The sequence below is a fragment of the Magallana gigas genome, chromosome 10 (genome assembly GCF_963853765.1).
Source record: "Magallana gigas chromosome 10, xbMagGiga1.1, whole genome shotgun sequence".
NCBI lineage: Eukaryota > Metazoa > Mollusca > Bivalvia > Ostreida > Ostreidae > Magallana > Magallana gigas.
Window position 1 is genome coordinate 32,055,322 of NC_088862.1, and position 19,106 is coordinate 32,074,427.

General features: G+C 36.6%; 2 protein-coding genes across 2 annotated transcripts in view; both read right to left on the reverse strand.

Moving 5' to 3' along the window:
• LOC105330818 (uncharacterized) overlaps positions 1–19,106 on the reverse strand; it is a 480,842-nt gene that overhangs the window by 260,454 nt on the left and 201,282 nt on the right. The gene's annotated exons all lie outside the window — the stretch shown is intronic.
• The window catches only part of LOC105325396 (mediator of RNA polymerase II transcription subunit 1), a 29,206-nt gene continuing 10,362 nt past the window's right edge, over positions 263–19,106 (reverse strand). The window contains exons 7-17 of the mRNA XM_011424935.3: positions 18,751–18,825; positions 17,374–17,441; positions 16,435–16,521; positions 15,963–16,074; positions 15,270–15,394; positions 13,446–13,546; positions 12,447–12,639; positions 9,137–9,232; positions 7,978–8,083; positions 6,559–7,546; positions 263–6,201 (exon numbers count right to left, since the gene is read on the reverse strand). Coding sequence (XP_011423237.3) covers positions 2,884–6,201; positions 6,559–7,546; positions 7,978–8,083; positions 9,137–9,232; positions 12,447–12,639; positions 13,446–13,546; positions 15,270–15,394; positions 15,963–16,074; positions 16,435–16,521; positions 17,374–17,441; positions 18,751–18,825 — 5,269 coding nt within the window. The 3' untranslated portion in view covers positions 263–2,883. The remainder of the gene's footprint in view (positions 6,202–6,558; positions 7,547–7,977; positions 8,084–9,136; positions 9,233–12,446; positions 12,640–13,445; positions 13,547–15,269; positions 15,395–15,962; positions 16,075–16,434; positions 16,522–17,373; positions 17,442–18,750; positions 18,826–19,106) is intronic.

Below are 19,106 nucleotides of genomic sequence, written 5' to 3' on the forward strand. Positions count from 1 at the left end.
ACGTCTACCACGATCTCCATTAATTACATGTAATATACAAAAGAAAAATACAGTCAAACTTCATTATCTCGAACTAGATGGGACTGTTTTAAAACTTCGACATATCCGAGTATTCGAGGGTAAAATACTTAAAAAATAAGTGACTTACAAATCACTTTGCCATATCTACTGTATTAGAGATATCGGTGTTCAAGTGTCGTTGTTCAACTGTATGAAGATGTTGGTTAAAAGTTTGGTTGCTGATATAAAAATTCAAAGAGCATTGTAAAGATTTTTAAACATTTTTTAATTTTTTACATTTAATTATAATGACAGTATTCAATAAACAGCTACAGTTCCAAATTAAAAGCTGTATTTTTTTCCTCAGAAACACGTAAAAACATGATCATAGATAATAAAAATCATCTTGTACAATTTAATATTGTATAAAATCTAAAACGGAAATGATACAGCATACGAAACAGAGAGAACCATATCGTAACAGCATGGTGTGTGACAGATCAGCCAGACGTAGCTCCCATGTTATATATATATATACATAGGGATATATCATAAAAAAAATCCTCCCACATCGGAAGAATATATAATTTCATATATATAATATGTATATATAAGTATATTTATTTACAGATATAAAGACATTTTTTTTCACACGCACATTAAAGTTGCTGATTAGTTTCTCCTTTTTTTTTTTAAATATTTCATACAAATAAAAAAAAAGAAAAGAAAAAACTCAACAGATGATATCTACAAATATATACAGACAGGAGTGAGGTGCATATATCTGAGTTTATATATATACACGGTCTATGACAAATGATCACGTGACAATATCTAAACAAAATTGCTTGATGACCAGGGGAAATAACTCCAAAACGGTAACATACACAAATCAACACAGATAATAAACACTCCAAATAAAACTTAAATATAACAATTTATGTCCAATAAATATGATAATGCATATTCATTAATTCAAAAAATGATAATTTCATTGCTCACAAATTAGTAATTCCAGATTTCACAGGGTAATTTTCTCTCAAAGTGTTACAACCCCAATAAATAAATCATGCAGTATACTCAAAAAATCATAATTTCAAATTTGATATGTCTCAGATATCAATTACAAACGAGTATTAATTACTTATCCATCAAAGTACAAACATTTTCTTTTTCTAAATGTACATTTGTATTAACCCCCACCCCCATTTTTCTAAAAATATATAAATACTCTAATAAGTGACTAAAATGCATGTTTCCCACATCTTAAATAACATGCTTATACAAATCGAATATTTTTTTTTTCTAAACACGTCAATACAGGTACACTGGTAATGTGATTTAATAGTTTTTTCATATAAAAAAAATCCCCCCCCATTCCCAAAAGAAAGAGTTTTAAACATTTCTGAATATAAATGGCTTGGTTCAGTAATTGCCTTCAGAAGAACACATATTTAAAATCCCTGGTAGTATGTTGCTGGTTTACTAAATACTATGGCAACCTGGAAAAAGTTATGGCACTCAACCACAAATGAATTTTTTGATACCAGCTTTTATCATGAGAAAAGATGATAATGCATTTTTGTAAGTAAGGCCAATATAAAAAAAATGTAAAATTGATCTGGCACCATAGCAATAAGTCAAAAGATACAGCACTGATTTATTTAAATGCAATAATGAAAAGGGGAATAAGTCAAATTTTCTATTTTCAATTCCCTTTTTAATTATTTCAAATAAGTAAAATGCCTGCCTGCTGCACAATATTTGAAATGTTTGGTTAAGATTGTTTCATTTGTTTTTGCCAAACCTAATCTAAGGTGCAACATTCCTGTGAAAAGGGGGATAACTCTAACTAAAATACAAATCACTTATTTTAAGCGAGACCAAACTGAACTCCCATAAACTCTTGCACTTCTCACTTTATTTGAAACAGTGTGCAATGCAATCACATTTTTTTATTACATGTATTTTGGAGAAATATCAAAAAAGGAATACTTCTAGAAAAGGGGTTTTGCACCTTAAGTGAAGAAACAACTAAAGGCTTTTATAAAAATCAAACCTTACTTACTCTAGACTAGAATGTGAACAGGTTTTAAAAGGTTCTGAGTCAGGTTTTACACCTTTTGAACAATATGTAAAGGGACTCTGTCATCAACTATGGAAAATGAACATTTAGACTGGTAAATACTGGAATTATGTTTCCTATTATTCTTGTTATTTTTCAGCTGCACTTTAACAATATTATATTTCCCAACCGAACCCCCTGGCACAAAAAATAGAATGAAAAATAGATGCACAAATTTCAAGAAAAATTAAATGTGAATGTTAATTTTCTGTTTTCAAACAAGCACCATTTAATTTGACTATTGTATCAAAACATTTATTAAGTTATAATTTCTTGCCATTTTAAGACTTGGCGTTATCAAAAAAATTTCTTAACTTTTGCTTGAAACACAGAGAACAATGAAATAAATAACAATACAACTTATATATGACATGGACTACACTACTGTATACACGGTTATTTTCCCCTCATTTAATTTTCGCCCATCTACGATTGCAAACAGTTTCGCTCCGTCTTGAATTTGCCCAGAAGCAGTTGTCTTTAAAGAGAGATAATAAAAAACATTTGAATTTGCCAAGTTTTAGATTTGCCCTCTGACAACAAGGGCGAAAGGGGCGAAAATTAAACAGGGGCGAATATTTCCCTGGCTACATCATTCACACAAGAATTGCTACAGGACAAGACAGTGGTCACAAACACTCCAGAATATTGCCATTTGACGAGTAAGTACCATTATCTTGAACTAAAAAGAATTTCCTATGAAGACCATGATGAGGATTATGGATTCTGTATCACCTAACACAGAGCCCAACTGTTTATCAGCTGGTGAAGCCCATGATGGCTTCGTTCATTAAATCATCGTCTATCTCTAACATTCCCGCCGGCGAGCTGTGCTGAACGGACTTTGGGGAGGGGTTTGGGGAGTGTTTGGGTTTAGGTGATGGGGTGTGGGTTTTCTGTCGATTATTGACTACGGTCACAGGTGACAGTTTCTTGTTTTCGTCGTTGAGATCCACGATGCACTTTGGCGAGTTGAGCGAGTTGTTCTTGCCGTGTTGGCGCGGCGACTGACAGTCGATGATCAGGTTTTCGGGACTTCCTCCAGAGCTTGCCGGACTCAGCACAGGTTTAGTCGTACTGATGCGAGCTTTCCGTCGCACTGACATGTTCTCAATGTCCTCGCAATCGTTCTCGTCAACAGAAACGACGCTCTTTGGTGTCGGCACTTTGAAAACGTCCCCCTCCCCTTTACGAATACTGTTGTCCACTGTCACATTGGTCTCACCATTCACTTTGGGAATCACTTTGGGTGATTTCTTACAGACAGACTGCATAGATACATCCTCACTAGAGTCCCCAGGCTTTCCGCCAGTCTCACTTTTTGATACATTTTCCTTGTCATCTTTGTCGTGTTTGGAAGTGAAATTCTCCGAAGCACTCTTTAGAAGTGAGGCGAACAAATTCCTGGAATTGTCCACAATTTTTAAATCCTTATTCTTATCAATCCCACTTGGGGAATCTTTGGAAGGAACGTTTTTGTCACTGGAATCAGGCTTCTTTGGTTCTGACACCGACTGCCTCTCTAATCCATTGCTGGCCTTATCTAGGCCATCTAAAGCGTTCTCTGTTTTTGCTTTGGCCTGCTCCCCTCCTTCGTCCAATGAATTCTGCCGATTTGTCTCCCCTCCCACTCCGTGAGGCACTTTGGCGTTCGTTAACTTGTCGATCACGGCAGACAGGGAACTTTTGCGGGGGCGCATCTTGGCGTTGGAGGAGGGGCAGCTGGTAGTGGGGGAGACCATGGACCCTGGGGTGGTGGTCTTGGGGGGAGTGTCAGTACTGACCATGATAGGACTGGTCACCTTGCTGGCAGTCGTTACTGAAATAGACTTGGGGGACTCCGAGACCTTGCTGACAAGGTTGGAGGTTTTCCCCGGGGGACCCTGACTTAGGAGTGGACTATTTCTTGAAAGGTTCGACACACTGGGGGACTGGTCTCCGGTCGGGGTAGCCTTGGGAGGGTAGCTACTGGGGGAGGATGTCTGTGGATTTGACTTGTTAATGGTTGTGGTGGGGGGAGGGGTACTGATAGGAATGGGCTTGTTGATGTTGGGACTGCCATTATTGTGCCCACTCCCTGGGGTAGGGGTCTTCAGGGGATGAGCGGTATTACTGCCCACAGGGGTTTTAGGAGGATTGGAATTGGAAGGTGGTCGGCCATTGATTCCCAGCTTGTTAGAAGTATGACTGAGGGGAGATTTTCCATTTGAACTACTTGGTGACTTATTGTTGGTAGCATTCACACTTGGAGACCGGCTCCCCATCTGGCTTCCTCTGACATTGGGAGAGTTCACTAAAGTACTTTTTGAATTTAAATTTGCACTATTTTTAGAGTTTGCTGGAAAATTCTTTGGTGTTCCTGGAGTGTTTGGGGAGTTTCTGACCCCTCCCTGATGTGGGTTGTTAGAGACACTAACTTTTGTGTTTGAATGCGAGTTCACAGTTGTTAATTTCGACATTCCTGCAATGCTTGTCGACACAGAAGTCGTCGTAGAAACTGATGTCGATGTGACAGACACAGTGGGTTTGGTGTTGTTGTTAGATGAAGAAGCTGAACTGATCTTGGGAATGCGCGGAAGGCTGGACAAACCTTTGTCTTTTGGATTCAAGAAGGACAAAACGGAGTTGAGGGGATTATTGGAATTTTTACTGAACGAGTTGGATGACTGCCCTTTGCTGGAGGAGTTCAATGACTTAGAAGAGTTCAGTCCGCTCTTGCTTCCCGAAACAGACGGGGAGCCACTTTTCCGATCACTGGAGTATTTCCCGTTTGAGCTTTTGGAAATTCCAGAAGACAATCGGCCGCTTTGGGACAGTTTCCTCTCTGCGGACGCGGCCTTGAGTGAGGTAGATGATGAGGCAACAGACTTATTGCTGGGAAAAGATTTCGACCCTCCGAACGTGGGTTGGGTTTTTGCTGAAGTTGGAGTGGACACTTTTCCCGGGGAAGGCGTTGTCCCTCCAGCTTTGGAATTTCCAGAGGTGAGAATGGACACTGCCCCTATCCTCCCTATCGTTGTTGAGGTGGGAGTAGCAGAGCCCGGGGAGGAAGTAGGGGTGGGGGTTTTAGCATTGGACACAGCAGAACTGGGGGGTATGGCGATAGGTTTTAACTTGATTTTGGGGGTTTTGGTCATGAGCTTTGAGTCCTCCTTGCTCACATTAACACTCGTCATGGAAAGTGACTTATGGGAATTTTTTAGTGATTTCTGACTGTTAATGCTAGATTTTCTTGTTCCGTCGCCTTTTTCTCTTCCTGATGGTGAAGATCTTGGACTGTTTTCCATCGATACCCCAACAGATTTGATGATCTTGAGCTTAGTCGATGTTTTATCTTCGCTCTCCACTGGGGTAGCACTATACATTTCACAAGACGTGGCGCGACTGTTGCTATCCAAGCGTTTCTTCTTCTTGTGCTCCTTCTCTTTCTTGTCCCGTTTTCTTTTCCCGGGTTCGGTACTTTTCGCTTCCTTCTTTTTCAACTTGTCACCTTTTCCTATTTTATTCAGCAAATGTTTCGCAGTTTTTGATTTGTTGAAAAGCTGTAGACCCGTAGGGGACGCAGTGATCATGGACAAGTCATTACTGTCCTCCTCATCACTGTTAAAGTCATACGCCTCAGCACTAGACTTCTTGCGATTGATCCCAAGTAAATCGGAATTCTTAATTCCCGAAAGCTTCATCCTCATTTTCCCTTTGGCATTTTTAATTTTTAACTTCTCGCTCTGCAACAAGCTGTTTTCGTTCGGCGAGCTCATCAGCAGAGACCGGAGATCCTTGTGACCTAGTTTCAGTTCCGGTTTGAACTCCGTCGTTAAATCCCCACCGATGTCGTGGCGGGAGATGGAGGAGTTACTGACCGGACTCAGGTTATTGAACGAGTCGGACAGGTCGAACGAGCGGGTGGAATAAAGCGACGTGTCACTGTCACTAGTGTTCCCGTGCGTGAAACTGGTTGAACGAGAGAACGATAAATTGCTGCCTGCTTTGAAACTGTCGTTAGAGTCGATAGAGATTTGGTGCTGGTACTGAGCTACTTTGCCCACAGAATTCTGTCTGACCAATGTCTTACGAGCCTGCAAAGCATAATAAAACATCAGTGCAAGTTTTAGGATCTACTAACTATACATTTAATAAGATGTATAATTCATTTTTTGTCTGTCAAATAATTAATCCAACTAGAATACAATGGCATGAATTTCCCAAACGCTTGCAAATAGGCCTTCTCAGATCACATTAGGAAGAAAGAGATCAATATATTCTTCAAAATATACAAGTAAAGCTTGTAGAAAACTGAAAACCTCAATATCAAGAGTGTTCAAGAGTGCTGTTATCTCATCAAATGCCAAAATTTCGCATGTCACAATTAATGACTAAAAAAATTTTGGGGGTCAGAAATTTTGACAATTTTAAAGGAATTAGAGGTCCCTTACCTGGTTAGTGGGCACGCTGTCCTGAAGGTGATGAGGTTTGTGTAGGTCCTTTGTCCGTGACACCTCCCCCGACCTGTTGAGGATACCCTCAAGAGAGGTAGACCTTGCCATGTTTTTTGGCACAGAATTCGTTTGGCTAAAAATACTGACGTCCTGAATTGAATCTAGTTCACTAGTCAGATTTGCTAACGGGTCGCTAGAATGGTGCATGGACTGCTTCGATTGGATGCTATCCAGCGTGTTCTCTAGTCCCCGAAGTGGATTCACAGAATCATCCGTCAAGTCAATGGGCGACGATAATGAAAAATGGGGAAAACGTTGCGAGTCCATGCTGGCATTCTGAAAATCTGAATCAAAGGAACTTGTTAATGATTCGAAAGACAACGACTGGCTTTGGTATTCGTTATCCGTTAGTCTATGCTTTGGACTCTTTCCTTTGGGTGGGTCGGTCACTGACTTTCTCTTTGGGGGTCGCCCCCTGCCTGGTTTGAGGGGGGCGGGGACACTAGAGGCCAGGTTAGCCACATTATTATTGTTATTGAGTGAGGAGTTTGTATTGTTATTGGAGGGGGAATCCTCCAGTAACCTGGACAACATCGGACTCTCCGGGACAGAGGGTGGATCCGGGTCGGGAGAGTCCTGATCTAATAATGTCACTAACAGAGGATTACTGCTAGGCACATCGTCGTCCAATTTCTTGGAATCTTCCACAATGGGTGGCGGCAGCATAGCACCTTGCGTGGTGTTGGGAGGTATCCCGCCGTATCCCTGTGGAATCTTTGCGTTCGGTAACACCATGTTCCCTGGACTTGATATACTTTTGCTGTCCATTGCCGGAAGATAGGGTGTCGCAAACGTGACCTCTTGAGGCATGACAAAAGGGGGCTGTTCAATCTCCATGGCAACTGGTTCTGGAGAGGGTTCCTTGCGTAGTTGCTCCGAGACTTTGTGTATAATGGACCGCAGAGTCACTGGGACTGACCAGCATCTGAAACAATAAACACTTTCTTACTAACACAGAATCAAGATCTAGTATCCATTGTACAGTAATGAAAAAGAAAGGATATTTCTTGAGGCATTTCCAATTTTTTCTAAATGTTTTGCTTAACATGTACTTTGATCACACAGCAGGAACACACTTTTCAAAGTGCCCTATCTACCCCAAACCATCAGACTTGGAAGATCATTATACTATGCAATGACCATCAAGGAATAGGACACCTAAATTTTGTGATGTACTTTTTTAAAAATAAACAACAGAAATAACTATATCTTTTGTAATTACACTAGAAGGTTATCTCAAATGAGTAGCTAAGTAGGAGAGAGTTTTATCTTGTGATCTGAAGAATTACCTTACAGCTTGGTAGGGTTTGTTTTTAATTCATATCTTGAAAAGAATTTTGAGATTAGGGTAAGTACCTCTGGAAGATTTTTGAAGCAGCATCATCCGACAGCAGATCCTCTCCATCTTCTCCGATACTGACCTTGAACTTGACCCCTGTGATGTCACTAAGGTCAACCTCAGCTGGAAATGTTTAAAAGATGGTGAACAAATAAATGAAGATGGTGGAGGCACAGATTACTGTTGAGTTGGAGGTTTTTCTCATTTGTTGATAAAGACTAGAGAGAGGAACTAACAAGTTGTAAGAACTTCTTTCTATGTTCTAACCAAACACTAAAGGACTAATTGGAACCAAATTATGATGATTTACTAAGCTTATTTTCAGATGGTACTAGTAGTGGAAATAAGATTTTTGTGACTAATTTTAGATGGAATTGAAATTTCAAAAGGAAAGAAGTTTACTCTATACATCTGTGGGTGTTTTCCATAGCCAAACACACTAACTGCCCAATCCATAAATAAAATGGACTCTTCGTTCAAATTTTTTTTACCCACATACTGCTTCTGTGTTACAAATATATGACCCTAGGTTTATTACCCAGACCTTGATCTATACATACTTTTGACCTATGTTCATAAGTGAAGGACCAAAAAAGCAATTGATTTATGAAGCTTGTGTTGGCATTAAGTAAATAATAGAGGAGACTAAATCCTTATTTTCTAATGACCATGATAGTTTGTTTATCATTGCACTTTCTAACTGGGCGATAAAACAAGTAAACATGTGGACAAAGGGAAGCAACTCTTGCTTCTTTAAACAACTTTTAAATAACACCACATTAAACCAATGAGCTTTAGAGTCCATTTCGTTCACTATACTTCATTAATTTTCGTGGACAAAAAAATACCGGCCTATGCCCCGAAAAATACGGTACTTCAAAAACATTTAGTTTTGTGGATCAACTCAACAATAAAATCAATATTAAATGAAATTAATATACAATATGGGTGGTCTTCTCTGAGTGAGCACTGAATTAACAATGACGAAGCCATCCCTATAAAAATGTTTGTTTGGAATTGCCGCCTAGAAGTTTCCGGACCCAGGCGGGAGGGAAAGAATTTTTTTTTTTATTTATCAAACTAATAAACAATTGGTAAAAAAAAAATTCCACATTTTTTCTACATGTAAGAGGAAGAAAGATAATTGGTATTCAACCAACAATGATCCATTCTTACCAGTGACCATTGTGTCTTGGAGTGGATGCTCGAACATGATGGTAAACTGTTGGAGGGACGTACAGACTAGCTCGAAGACCACGGAGGACATCAGATCTACAGAGAAGAGAAAAATCAGTCAGATAAATAAACATTAACGTCCTACAATACTGAACATAATGGTGAACTGTGTGAGGGACGTACAGACTAGTTCGAATACCACAAAGGACATCAGAGAAGAGACAAATCAGTCGGATAAATCATGATAATTATCATGGGATACTTAATATCTTGTTATTTTGGCATCCTGCAAGAGTGCCCATATCAAGCATCAACAATTATAATAAATTCCCCAGAAAATTTGGGCACCTCAAAATGAAGAGTACGTGTTATGGACAGTTAACAACGCGTTAATGAGGCTCAGGTGCAATAAAATTTGTGGAGACAATTTTTGTGGATCATACATGTATGTACAGCTAAGCTTAAAACAAGTATCTCATTAATAACTCAAAGCTTACCATCATCTGGTTTTAAGTCCAGAAAATCTTGTCTAAAATCAAAGCAAGCAAAGTTCCTCATGGGCCAAATATAGTTCATTTTCATTAAAATGCTTGTACGGCTTAAAACAGACCAGTGTTTAATAAATGCTGACACAATTCCTCAAAGATGTCATACGACAAAATAGCAGTACAACTAACAGCTGAGGGATCTACTACATTCTGTGACAAGCTTATGATACTGCCTCGATAAAGAAGCTTAAACATAAATCTCCTAGAAAATATCATTATCTTTACTTAAAATTACTCAATACGCTTCAATTGTCCAATTTTCTCGTGTGTTCCGTCAAATAATTACTGGATATATAAGGCAGGTTTTTTTTATTTTGGTTTCTAGAAATTCTCCTATACATTACTGACTTGGCAACTTGATTCTCTATAGCAGACGCAAGTTACATGTAGTTACTGTATCAAACAAGCATTCTGAGAGTATTGCATAAGCAATACACGTCCCCTACCGGTTTGTATTATTCTATGAAAGCTTCCAAGCACACAACTATTTCAGAGCTATTGTAAACGAGATGTCATGCTTTAATCAGAGATAAAAGAACAGAGGAAATTAAAACTATATAGTTGATATAGAAATTAAATAGGAAATAGGTGAAATAATACTCTTTATTTCATCTCCTGTAATTTCGCCAAGTCTATTCTGTATTCGCTGGTAAAAATTTGTGAAAACAATGCACTGTTATGCACAATATCATTTCTTACCGTCTTCTGTACCCCGAATCAAACCAAACAGTTAAACAGCCCAACCCGACAACGAACCCGATTGTAATAATAATACAAAAAAACCCTGCCGATTAAATTTACAACACAATGCTTGACACTATTTTATAGAATTTATTTGTTCGTTAGAAATGATAAAAGGAATGGTACAGGAAAAGGAATGGTACAAGTAACGCACGATATTATTACTGACTACATACTGACCTCGTTTATTCAGTTACACACAGAACCCGATAACGAACCCGAACATTAAAAAATTGGAATATAAAAAATTAATTTTCTCGAAAATATGTCAATCAGACGCTACAAAAGTGTAAACTTGATCTGTAGTTTGACATTTTGAAGCTGTTCAGCAAGTTTCATATTATTCCTCAAATGCATAAAGAAAAAAAGTGTGGAAAACTGAAGTGGGACAGACAGACGGACTGACGGACGGACAGACGGACGGACGGACGGACTGACGGACGCAGAGGAAAGCTATAGTCCCCTCCGGTGAAACCGGTAGGGGACTAATAAGTAAGGAAGATTAAACTAATCTTCATAAATCATTATCAAACCATTCATCAAGCACTAAAGACTGACATCATTAATCAAAATCTTTTCAATTCATAGCAATCTGCATTGAACCCTTCACAAAGCTTAATGAGAATCACAATCATAAGTACTGTAGATTCCTAATTAAATGCGAGGAATTAATATCCAAATAGTATCACAAAAAATACATCTCGAAGATTTTTAAAATCTCGATTTTATTTTTTGGACAGATGTAAACTAAATAAAACTATGATAATTTTAAACTCTGTGTTTATGGTTATATATTCTCGCGATTTTATGAAAAATGGTTGAATTGCAAAATTAAGTACTTGCGTAAAATAAGGAATCTACAGTATTTAATTATCATTGGCTTTTATAACAGGACAATAGAGAAAAAAATCTATTTTTATCAATAACACAATACCTGCTGTATAGGAATTATCCTAAAGAGGTTTTTTTTTTAAGTGAAATATTAATTTTTTATCATTGGAATCCAATATCTATTTGTTTCACACACATTTGAAGGTACATATATATGATCTATATCGGAGCTGAAATTATTAATGGCCTGCCATTTTTTTTCCCTTTATTATAATGAAGTCTAAATTATATCTGGACTGAATCCTACAATTTGCCTTTGCAGTAAACCAATTCTTATTCTTTGTTCTTCATCTGGAATATTTCTCATTGTATACTAGTTTGTTTAATCTCCTCATACTTATTTTAAACTGCTTCACTATAATGGTCAATATGATGATCCAGTATAGACCATTCGTAAGAAAATTGTTTGTTTTGAACTGCTGCCTGGGAGTTTCCATACCCAGGAGGGAGGGAGGGAATTCATTTTTTATTTCTCAAACTTAAGGTTTAACTAATTTAAAATTAATAGAAAATAAAAATCGACATGTAAAAAAGAAATTCTTTATTCTTTTTGCTTATTATTTTTGCTAATAAAATGTTATCAGCAGGGGGTATTTTAATGAGGCGGAAGGCAATTCCAAACAAACAATAATTTTATTTTGGCATCACTTGTAAATTATGAAATGAATTTTTTACAGGTCTGAAGTTTTTTAAAGTAATTTCTCTCTCTCAACAACCATGATTCAACAACAGGCCTATTATATACAATATATTCAATTTACATCCAATACACATGTTGATTCCAAAAGGGTAACAAATGATTCATTCTCACATCTATTATTTACAGTATACACGTACAACTAATTTACACCTTGCTTTACGTAAAATTTTAATTGCTATTGCATACAATGTATATTCAAAGAAACCTTGCTTTGCGTAGGGTTGGCAAGTACAATATTTGGTGGAAATGAATTTTCAACAAGTTGGATTTAAAATAGCGTATTTCTGAATGTGTATAATCTTATATACATATATCAATAGCATTTAGCTATGTACTTGATTAAGTAGAGGAGATTTTCCACTAAAAACTCTGAAAAGAATAAACAGCCAAATATAATATATTTACAGTATATACAATACACAATACGCACCTTGTTTTGCGTAGGGTCGTATACAGCTGCTAATGACGGTGTTGAATAGGAGCTGTTGGCGTAGCAGGTTGAGAATATTGGCGACGTTTGTGGGATGCGTAAACGGAATTCGACTGACCATTTTGGCCGTTTGGTCCAGAGAGCTCTCTCCTATGTCTCTCAGGTAGTATGCATGCTGCTGGTCCGGCAATGTCTGAAAGTTAAAAGGTAAAACTCATGACATATGGAAGAAAAGAATGAGCGAGTGCACTCACATATCCCATGCTCCCAATCAACAAATAAGTCAAAGATTACACTCCCGGCAACTTGCTGCATGGAATACATAGGCATTTGTGTATCATATTCTCATCAATATTATTTTTTTTTCTTGTTCTCTCACTTTATTGAAGTTTCTAAATCAAATTGCTTCAAACACACGAAAAGTTTTTTGTACAAAATACATTTGCTAGATTTGCTAGATCAGTATTGCAATATATGACTAATGAGATTCACCAAACTTGTACTTGTAAAAGCTCAATTATTGAGAACTTTCTGAAAGATGAACAAAAGCCTTGAGAAACTATGTTTAAAACAAAATTCTCATAGTAAGTTTTTTTTTAATTCAACACATTTCACAATAATTGTTCCATTTGGCCATAAAAATTAATAATTAATTTCTTAGGCCAATTTTAATATGTAACAACAGGCAGGTATCTTTTTTTCTTTAATTTGCAAGATCTGAAGAGGGGGACGACTTATTTGATTGAGAAAATTGAGTTTTCTCCCTTTTCAAATAATATTGAGAAAATTGAGTTTTCTCCCTTTTCAAATGATATTGAGAAAATTGAGTTTTCTCCCTTTTCAAATCAATTTGATAAATTCAAATTAATCATTACAGCAGCATTTCAGCATAACTAGCAATGCCCGAGAAACTTAATATAATTCATTTTTATGGTCTTTTTCTGTATGAATCCAATGATACTCTTGTACTATCAGAAATTTGATATGCTCTGGACTCACCACAAAGAACTCTGATCCGGGACTGAGTTTCCCGCCTGAGGACTGAGCGAGTATGAGTTTGAGTAAGCTTTCAGGCTCACCTTCTGTGATCACATCAATATCTGCCAAACAGAAAAAAAGAAACTCAGCTATACAAGAAAAAAATTATAACTGACATACTCAGTCTGGTCAAATGAAGGACTCTTAATATGTACATGTATTGCATAAGAAAACTAATGAGTCTGCTTTTAGACAAATGTCATTATATATTAACTACAGCTTCAAGTTGTTAAAGAAATAAACCCCTAAAAATGACTCAGGCACTATAAGTAATAGACATGGATCAGCGGTTGTGTTAGGTGTTTGGTCAGTAACCCAAAGGTCGCTGGTGCGAGCTCATCTGTGGTCACGATGTTTTGTGTGGTGTTCTTAGACATGGAACTTGATCTGTCACAGTCCAGCCAGCTACACACGGTACCAGCTTATGCTGGGGGTTAACCTGTGATGGACAGGTGCTCCCTCCATCCAGGGGGAGTCAATGATATAATCCCTGACCCTTTATGTTAGCCTCTAGGCACGTAGATGGATTTAATTAATTAGATGGTCACACACATTTCAAAACATGTATAAATACATAGATTTAATACCGGTATTTATTTTTGGAGGAAAAAATATGAGTGCAGAGACTTTAACAATTGCCTTTGTCCAGGAAAAAGTAGGTTAATTTGCCATAATTATTAACATATAATGTAAGTTAGAACTATAGAAGGAAATTGTATCTTCTTTTTCAATATCAAACCAATGTTTACGTGCTTATCACAAATTGTACAGCATCGCAATAAACTGCAAGTCAAGTTTACTGTTATGGCCAAATTAAAATATAATATCTTTATTCATTGTTAAAGCCATGTATGGAATTGCAAAGCTTTTTTTTTCCTTGGCGAGGATAATATCGACATGGCTTGTAACGAATGTAATCACGGGAAATGGCTTCTTTTATCGTTCAATGTAAAACACATGCTTTAAAACTTGTCATTCACCCGACTTAAAAAAAGCATTTGTGTGCCTCTGAGTCAAAGTCACCTGCTAATTTAAAACCCAATGTTTTATTTACCACAATGACTTCCAAAATGGCTATCTATAAATTCAAGGAACGTATTTTGACGAAAAGCGGTAGATTTTTTCATAAAAGTGGTAGGCGGGAGACAGAGCTGACTTCCACTTAAATTGGTAGAGTTAACATGTATGATTAATAAGTCGATTAAAACTAATTGATAATAGGATTTTCTGTGAAATATCAAGCTAGCTGTGGTTGATCTGTGAAAGTCAAAAGGCCATGACACAAACACATAACAGACACTCCTCTCCTTTCCCAATACCATGTACATGCTTGACATTTCAAATTTTCAAATTCTGATCAACATTTTTCAATGTTTTCTCACATTTTTTATAGGCACACCTTCAGTGCCTCTTAGAGAGACTGAGAATAATATTTTACAATACTGTTAATTTTTCATAATTGTCCTACTTTTAACAAAATGATTCTTTCAAACATACTTACACAACAGCATTTATTTCGAAATCATTTTTATAAGACTGAGTACAACTTACTGATTTTGAAATTTGAATTCACATATAATGCTGACAAATACTGCAGATTCCTTATTTTACGTGGGTACTTAATTATTTTACTTCTGTCTAAAAATTAAAAGCGAGATTTTAAAATTTGCCACACAGGCTTCTCGCAATTTTAGGCGGATATTAATTCTTCGCGTTTGAATAGGAATTTACAGTATTAATGACATTATGTATGTTTGTTTGGAAAAAAAGGCTAAAGCTTTGTACCTGTTACTTCCTGAATAGCGTGAATGACAGACATGGCCACTGGGATCGGTCTGGCCAACATCAGCGTAAAGCAGGCGGGCAGACTGGTGCTGTTGACTTGGGATAGGGCTTGGAAGGACGGCAAACTGTAACCAGACATTGTGACGTCTCACATTTTACAGAGGTCAAAACATTGTAACTCATTTCACAAACAACAAGATTATAATGTCCATACATGTTTCACAAACATCAAGGTTAAAATGACGTTACCCATTTCATAAACACAGAGGTCAAAGCGACGTTACCCATTTCATAAACATGGAGGTCAAAAGATATTTGTATTCAGTGACAGATCATCAAATCTTATTAATGGACCTATGGGACAACCTTCACAATTTGTGACATACCGTCTTTTGAAACATACAAACGTGATCTTAATCTTTGTTTTCTTCCCGAAATTTGTTGTCACACTCAGTCTTGCACATCATAAGTGGTTGAACAGTAATTTCTTTTAACCATAAGCAAAACTGAATGGAGTTCTTACAATTTTTACGTTCTTAGGAAACTTTTAAATAGCAATTTTGCAATAAAAAAAATTGTAAAATTTAAAACTTTGAGGTTGTGATTATATTTTAACAATGATGTACTTTCTCATCCACATTAAAATTTTAAAATGTCCGACAACCACCTTTATGACCTTTAGACGACCTCTACCTTTTGCCATCCTGAGGGACGACACTCATCAGGGGGATGGTCTGGAGTCTGCGATGAGAGTGAGGCTCAATACACACAGTAACGCTCTGTCCAAGACCGTGCTCCGTTATTGCTACAACGAAACATATAGAGACTTATATGATAATCATCATTCCTAATTTCCATTCTAGTATTTCCCAAATACTGACAACTGATTTCCATAATTGTGTTCTAAATGTTTTCATCTGAGATTTTTCTAAAACGGACAACTCGAGATTTCCCCCAAGTATTGACATTTCTCTCCAAGTAATTTTCATAATCAGGAATTTTCTAGGCATTGTTTTTTAACAACAAAAACAAAATTTCAAATGACCGACATTTGCCAGAGTAATATTTGCATAAACAAACTACTCTTGCACCCAATTCTTTTTCTTTTTACTACAAAAAAGTATATGTGTAGCAGGGTGTCACTCTATACATGAACAACACGTACCTTCGACAGTCATTGGGTGTGGAGACCTCGTCCTTTTGTTTAGCAAATCATAGGGTGAAACAAAATATACAAGCTTCATAGGGCAACCTGCGCAAAGATAAAACATTTTGTTTAAGTCACTCAAAAAAAAAAACTCAAATAAAAAAAGAGGCGCAGGTAAAAGTGTTGTGGAGAAGATGAAAATATAAAAAGTTACAGATAGACGGACAGACAATATGATCAGAAAAGCTCACTTTAGCCTTCAGCTCAGGTGAGCTAACAACATTCTAGATCCCAAAACACATAAGAACTCTCAGTTAAGAGGGCTCGATGGCCGTGGCCATTTTTAGACTGTATTAACCTTTAACAGAAGAAGAGCTCTATATATAGGAAAAAAACCAAATTCAAAATATACGCATTTTTTCTTTACTTAAATTAAAGTTTATAGCTAAACAAATCATATCATAGAGTTTGTACGCAGATCTGACAGTTGATTTGTTGACTGTCCAACCTCCTTAAATTAAGCTTTTTTTTTATTTGAACATATTTTATTATGCAAATATATATTTACATAAATGGATTTCGCAGCAGGCAATGCCTATGTAAGCCTATGTAAGCTGTTTGCCGAGGAGAAAAGCCAACAGACGACAAATGTATCAAGATACACTTTCAGAACAATGTATTTTTCAATTAAAAGGCTTGAAACAGGAAGAATACATCAATATACCTTACTTCAGTTTACTCATAAAATTATAATCTTTTCCAATCCCACCTTTGCTTACATATCAAACATTGATGTTACATAATTAATTTGACGTCAGAATCTTTTATATAAATGCTCTCTATTTGAACTTTTAATTCTTTTTTCGAAATTAATCGCCGAGAGTTTCATTTGTTATAATTGTCAACAGTCTAAAGGTGAAGAAAACAATGTAGCCCTCTCTCTCTCTCTTTCCTTACCTCCTTTCCTTGGCAAAAGGATTCCTAAAGGACTCTTGTGAATACAGTTGGACACACCTTTGATGGAACTATATTAAGGGAAAAAAATAAAACAAAGCTCCAATCATTGTTCAAAGTTCAAAATAGACCAATCCCAAAGATTACTTTTCAGTTTTAGGCCAAAATAAAATTATTGATTGTTTGGAATTGCCTCCTGCGGCCCGCTTAATTGAAATACCCCACTGATAAAATTTTAGTAGTAAAAAATAAAGAACATTTTTTTTCCATTGAAATTTTTATTTTTTACCAAATTTCAATAAGTCAAACTTCAACTTTGAAAAATAAAGAAAAAAGTATTCCCTTCCTCCTGGGTCTTGAAACCCCCAGGCGGCAATTCAAAAAAAACATTTTATTAAGGACAGCCTTGTTATTTTCAATATTTTCCCCCTCTACCCCGAGTACTTAATTCCGCGATTCAACAGTTTTCCATCAAATCGCGAATGTCGAAATTTTATCATAGTTTCATGTAGTTTACATTTGAAAATTAAAAGCGAGATTTTAAAATTTTGCGAGACGGGCTTCCCCCCTGATTTTACACGGATATTAATTCCTCGCGTTTAATTAGGAATTTACAGTATAGCCATCCACAATTAAATATTTAACACTTTCCCTCTCACAATTCAATCCTCTCCCCCCTCTTTACCACCGCTTTCAAAATTCAAGGAATAACGAATTCTTATTCAACTGCATATTTTCATCAATCATTAGATGGACAAAATTTCAAGGGTACGGTAAACCAAAAATTATTGACATCATATTTAGTTCTCGACGGGCAGATGTGAACTCTGATAAACTTTCAGGATCAAGAATACTTTAATCCCTTTCTTCTCTAAAAGAGTGTTTTGTATCCATGTCTCCATCAAATATCGCAGGCTACGGGCGAACCTCGCAGATATCTGTTGCGTATATGCACTTTCCTTTCATCAATATTCATGGTCATCAAGTTTTGCGTATTTAATGAAAAGCACTGTTTCAAGGCTATGTAAATTTGTGGACAGGATCCTATCAATACAGCTTGTTATTAAAATTGCAACTCAATTACCATTTAGTTTTGTGTGGATCATAACAACAACAAAATCCTCGAAAATTGGTACTCAATGAATATTGATGAAACCAGTTATATACAGTTGAACTTTGGTATTTTGAACACTGATATCTCGAATACAATGGATATGTCGAAGTGATTTTCAAGTCCCAACCACTTAAACTTTAAGTATTTTGTCATTGATATCTCGAATACTCGAACATCTCGAAGTTTTTAACCAGTCCCATCCAGTTCAAGATAATAAGGTTTGACTGTACTTGGGTTTTTTTTCCCCAGTAAATAAGACATCATACCTTTGTAACTGGGCCAAACTATTCAGATCTGTCTCCAGAGCCTGAAGAGCTAAGTACGCCTTGGATTTCTGCTTCCTACAAGGACAAATTTAAAAAATACCCACAATCAGCCACCTGTTGACTATTGACAAGCAGCAATACTCATCTTGTGGTCTAAGTTTATATCACAATTTCCAGTAAAGTATGCACTCGCAGCTTAAAAATAACAACATGCAGGAAGATTTGTCAAACATAATTTAAATGAAGACAATTTTTCACTTTTATTATTAATCTGCACACAATCATCAAAATTCATGAAGTTACATGCCAATGCTTGCAATGTATTTTTTAAAAGAGGTCATAAAAAATGTTGTGTC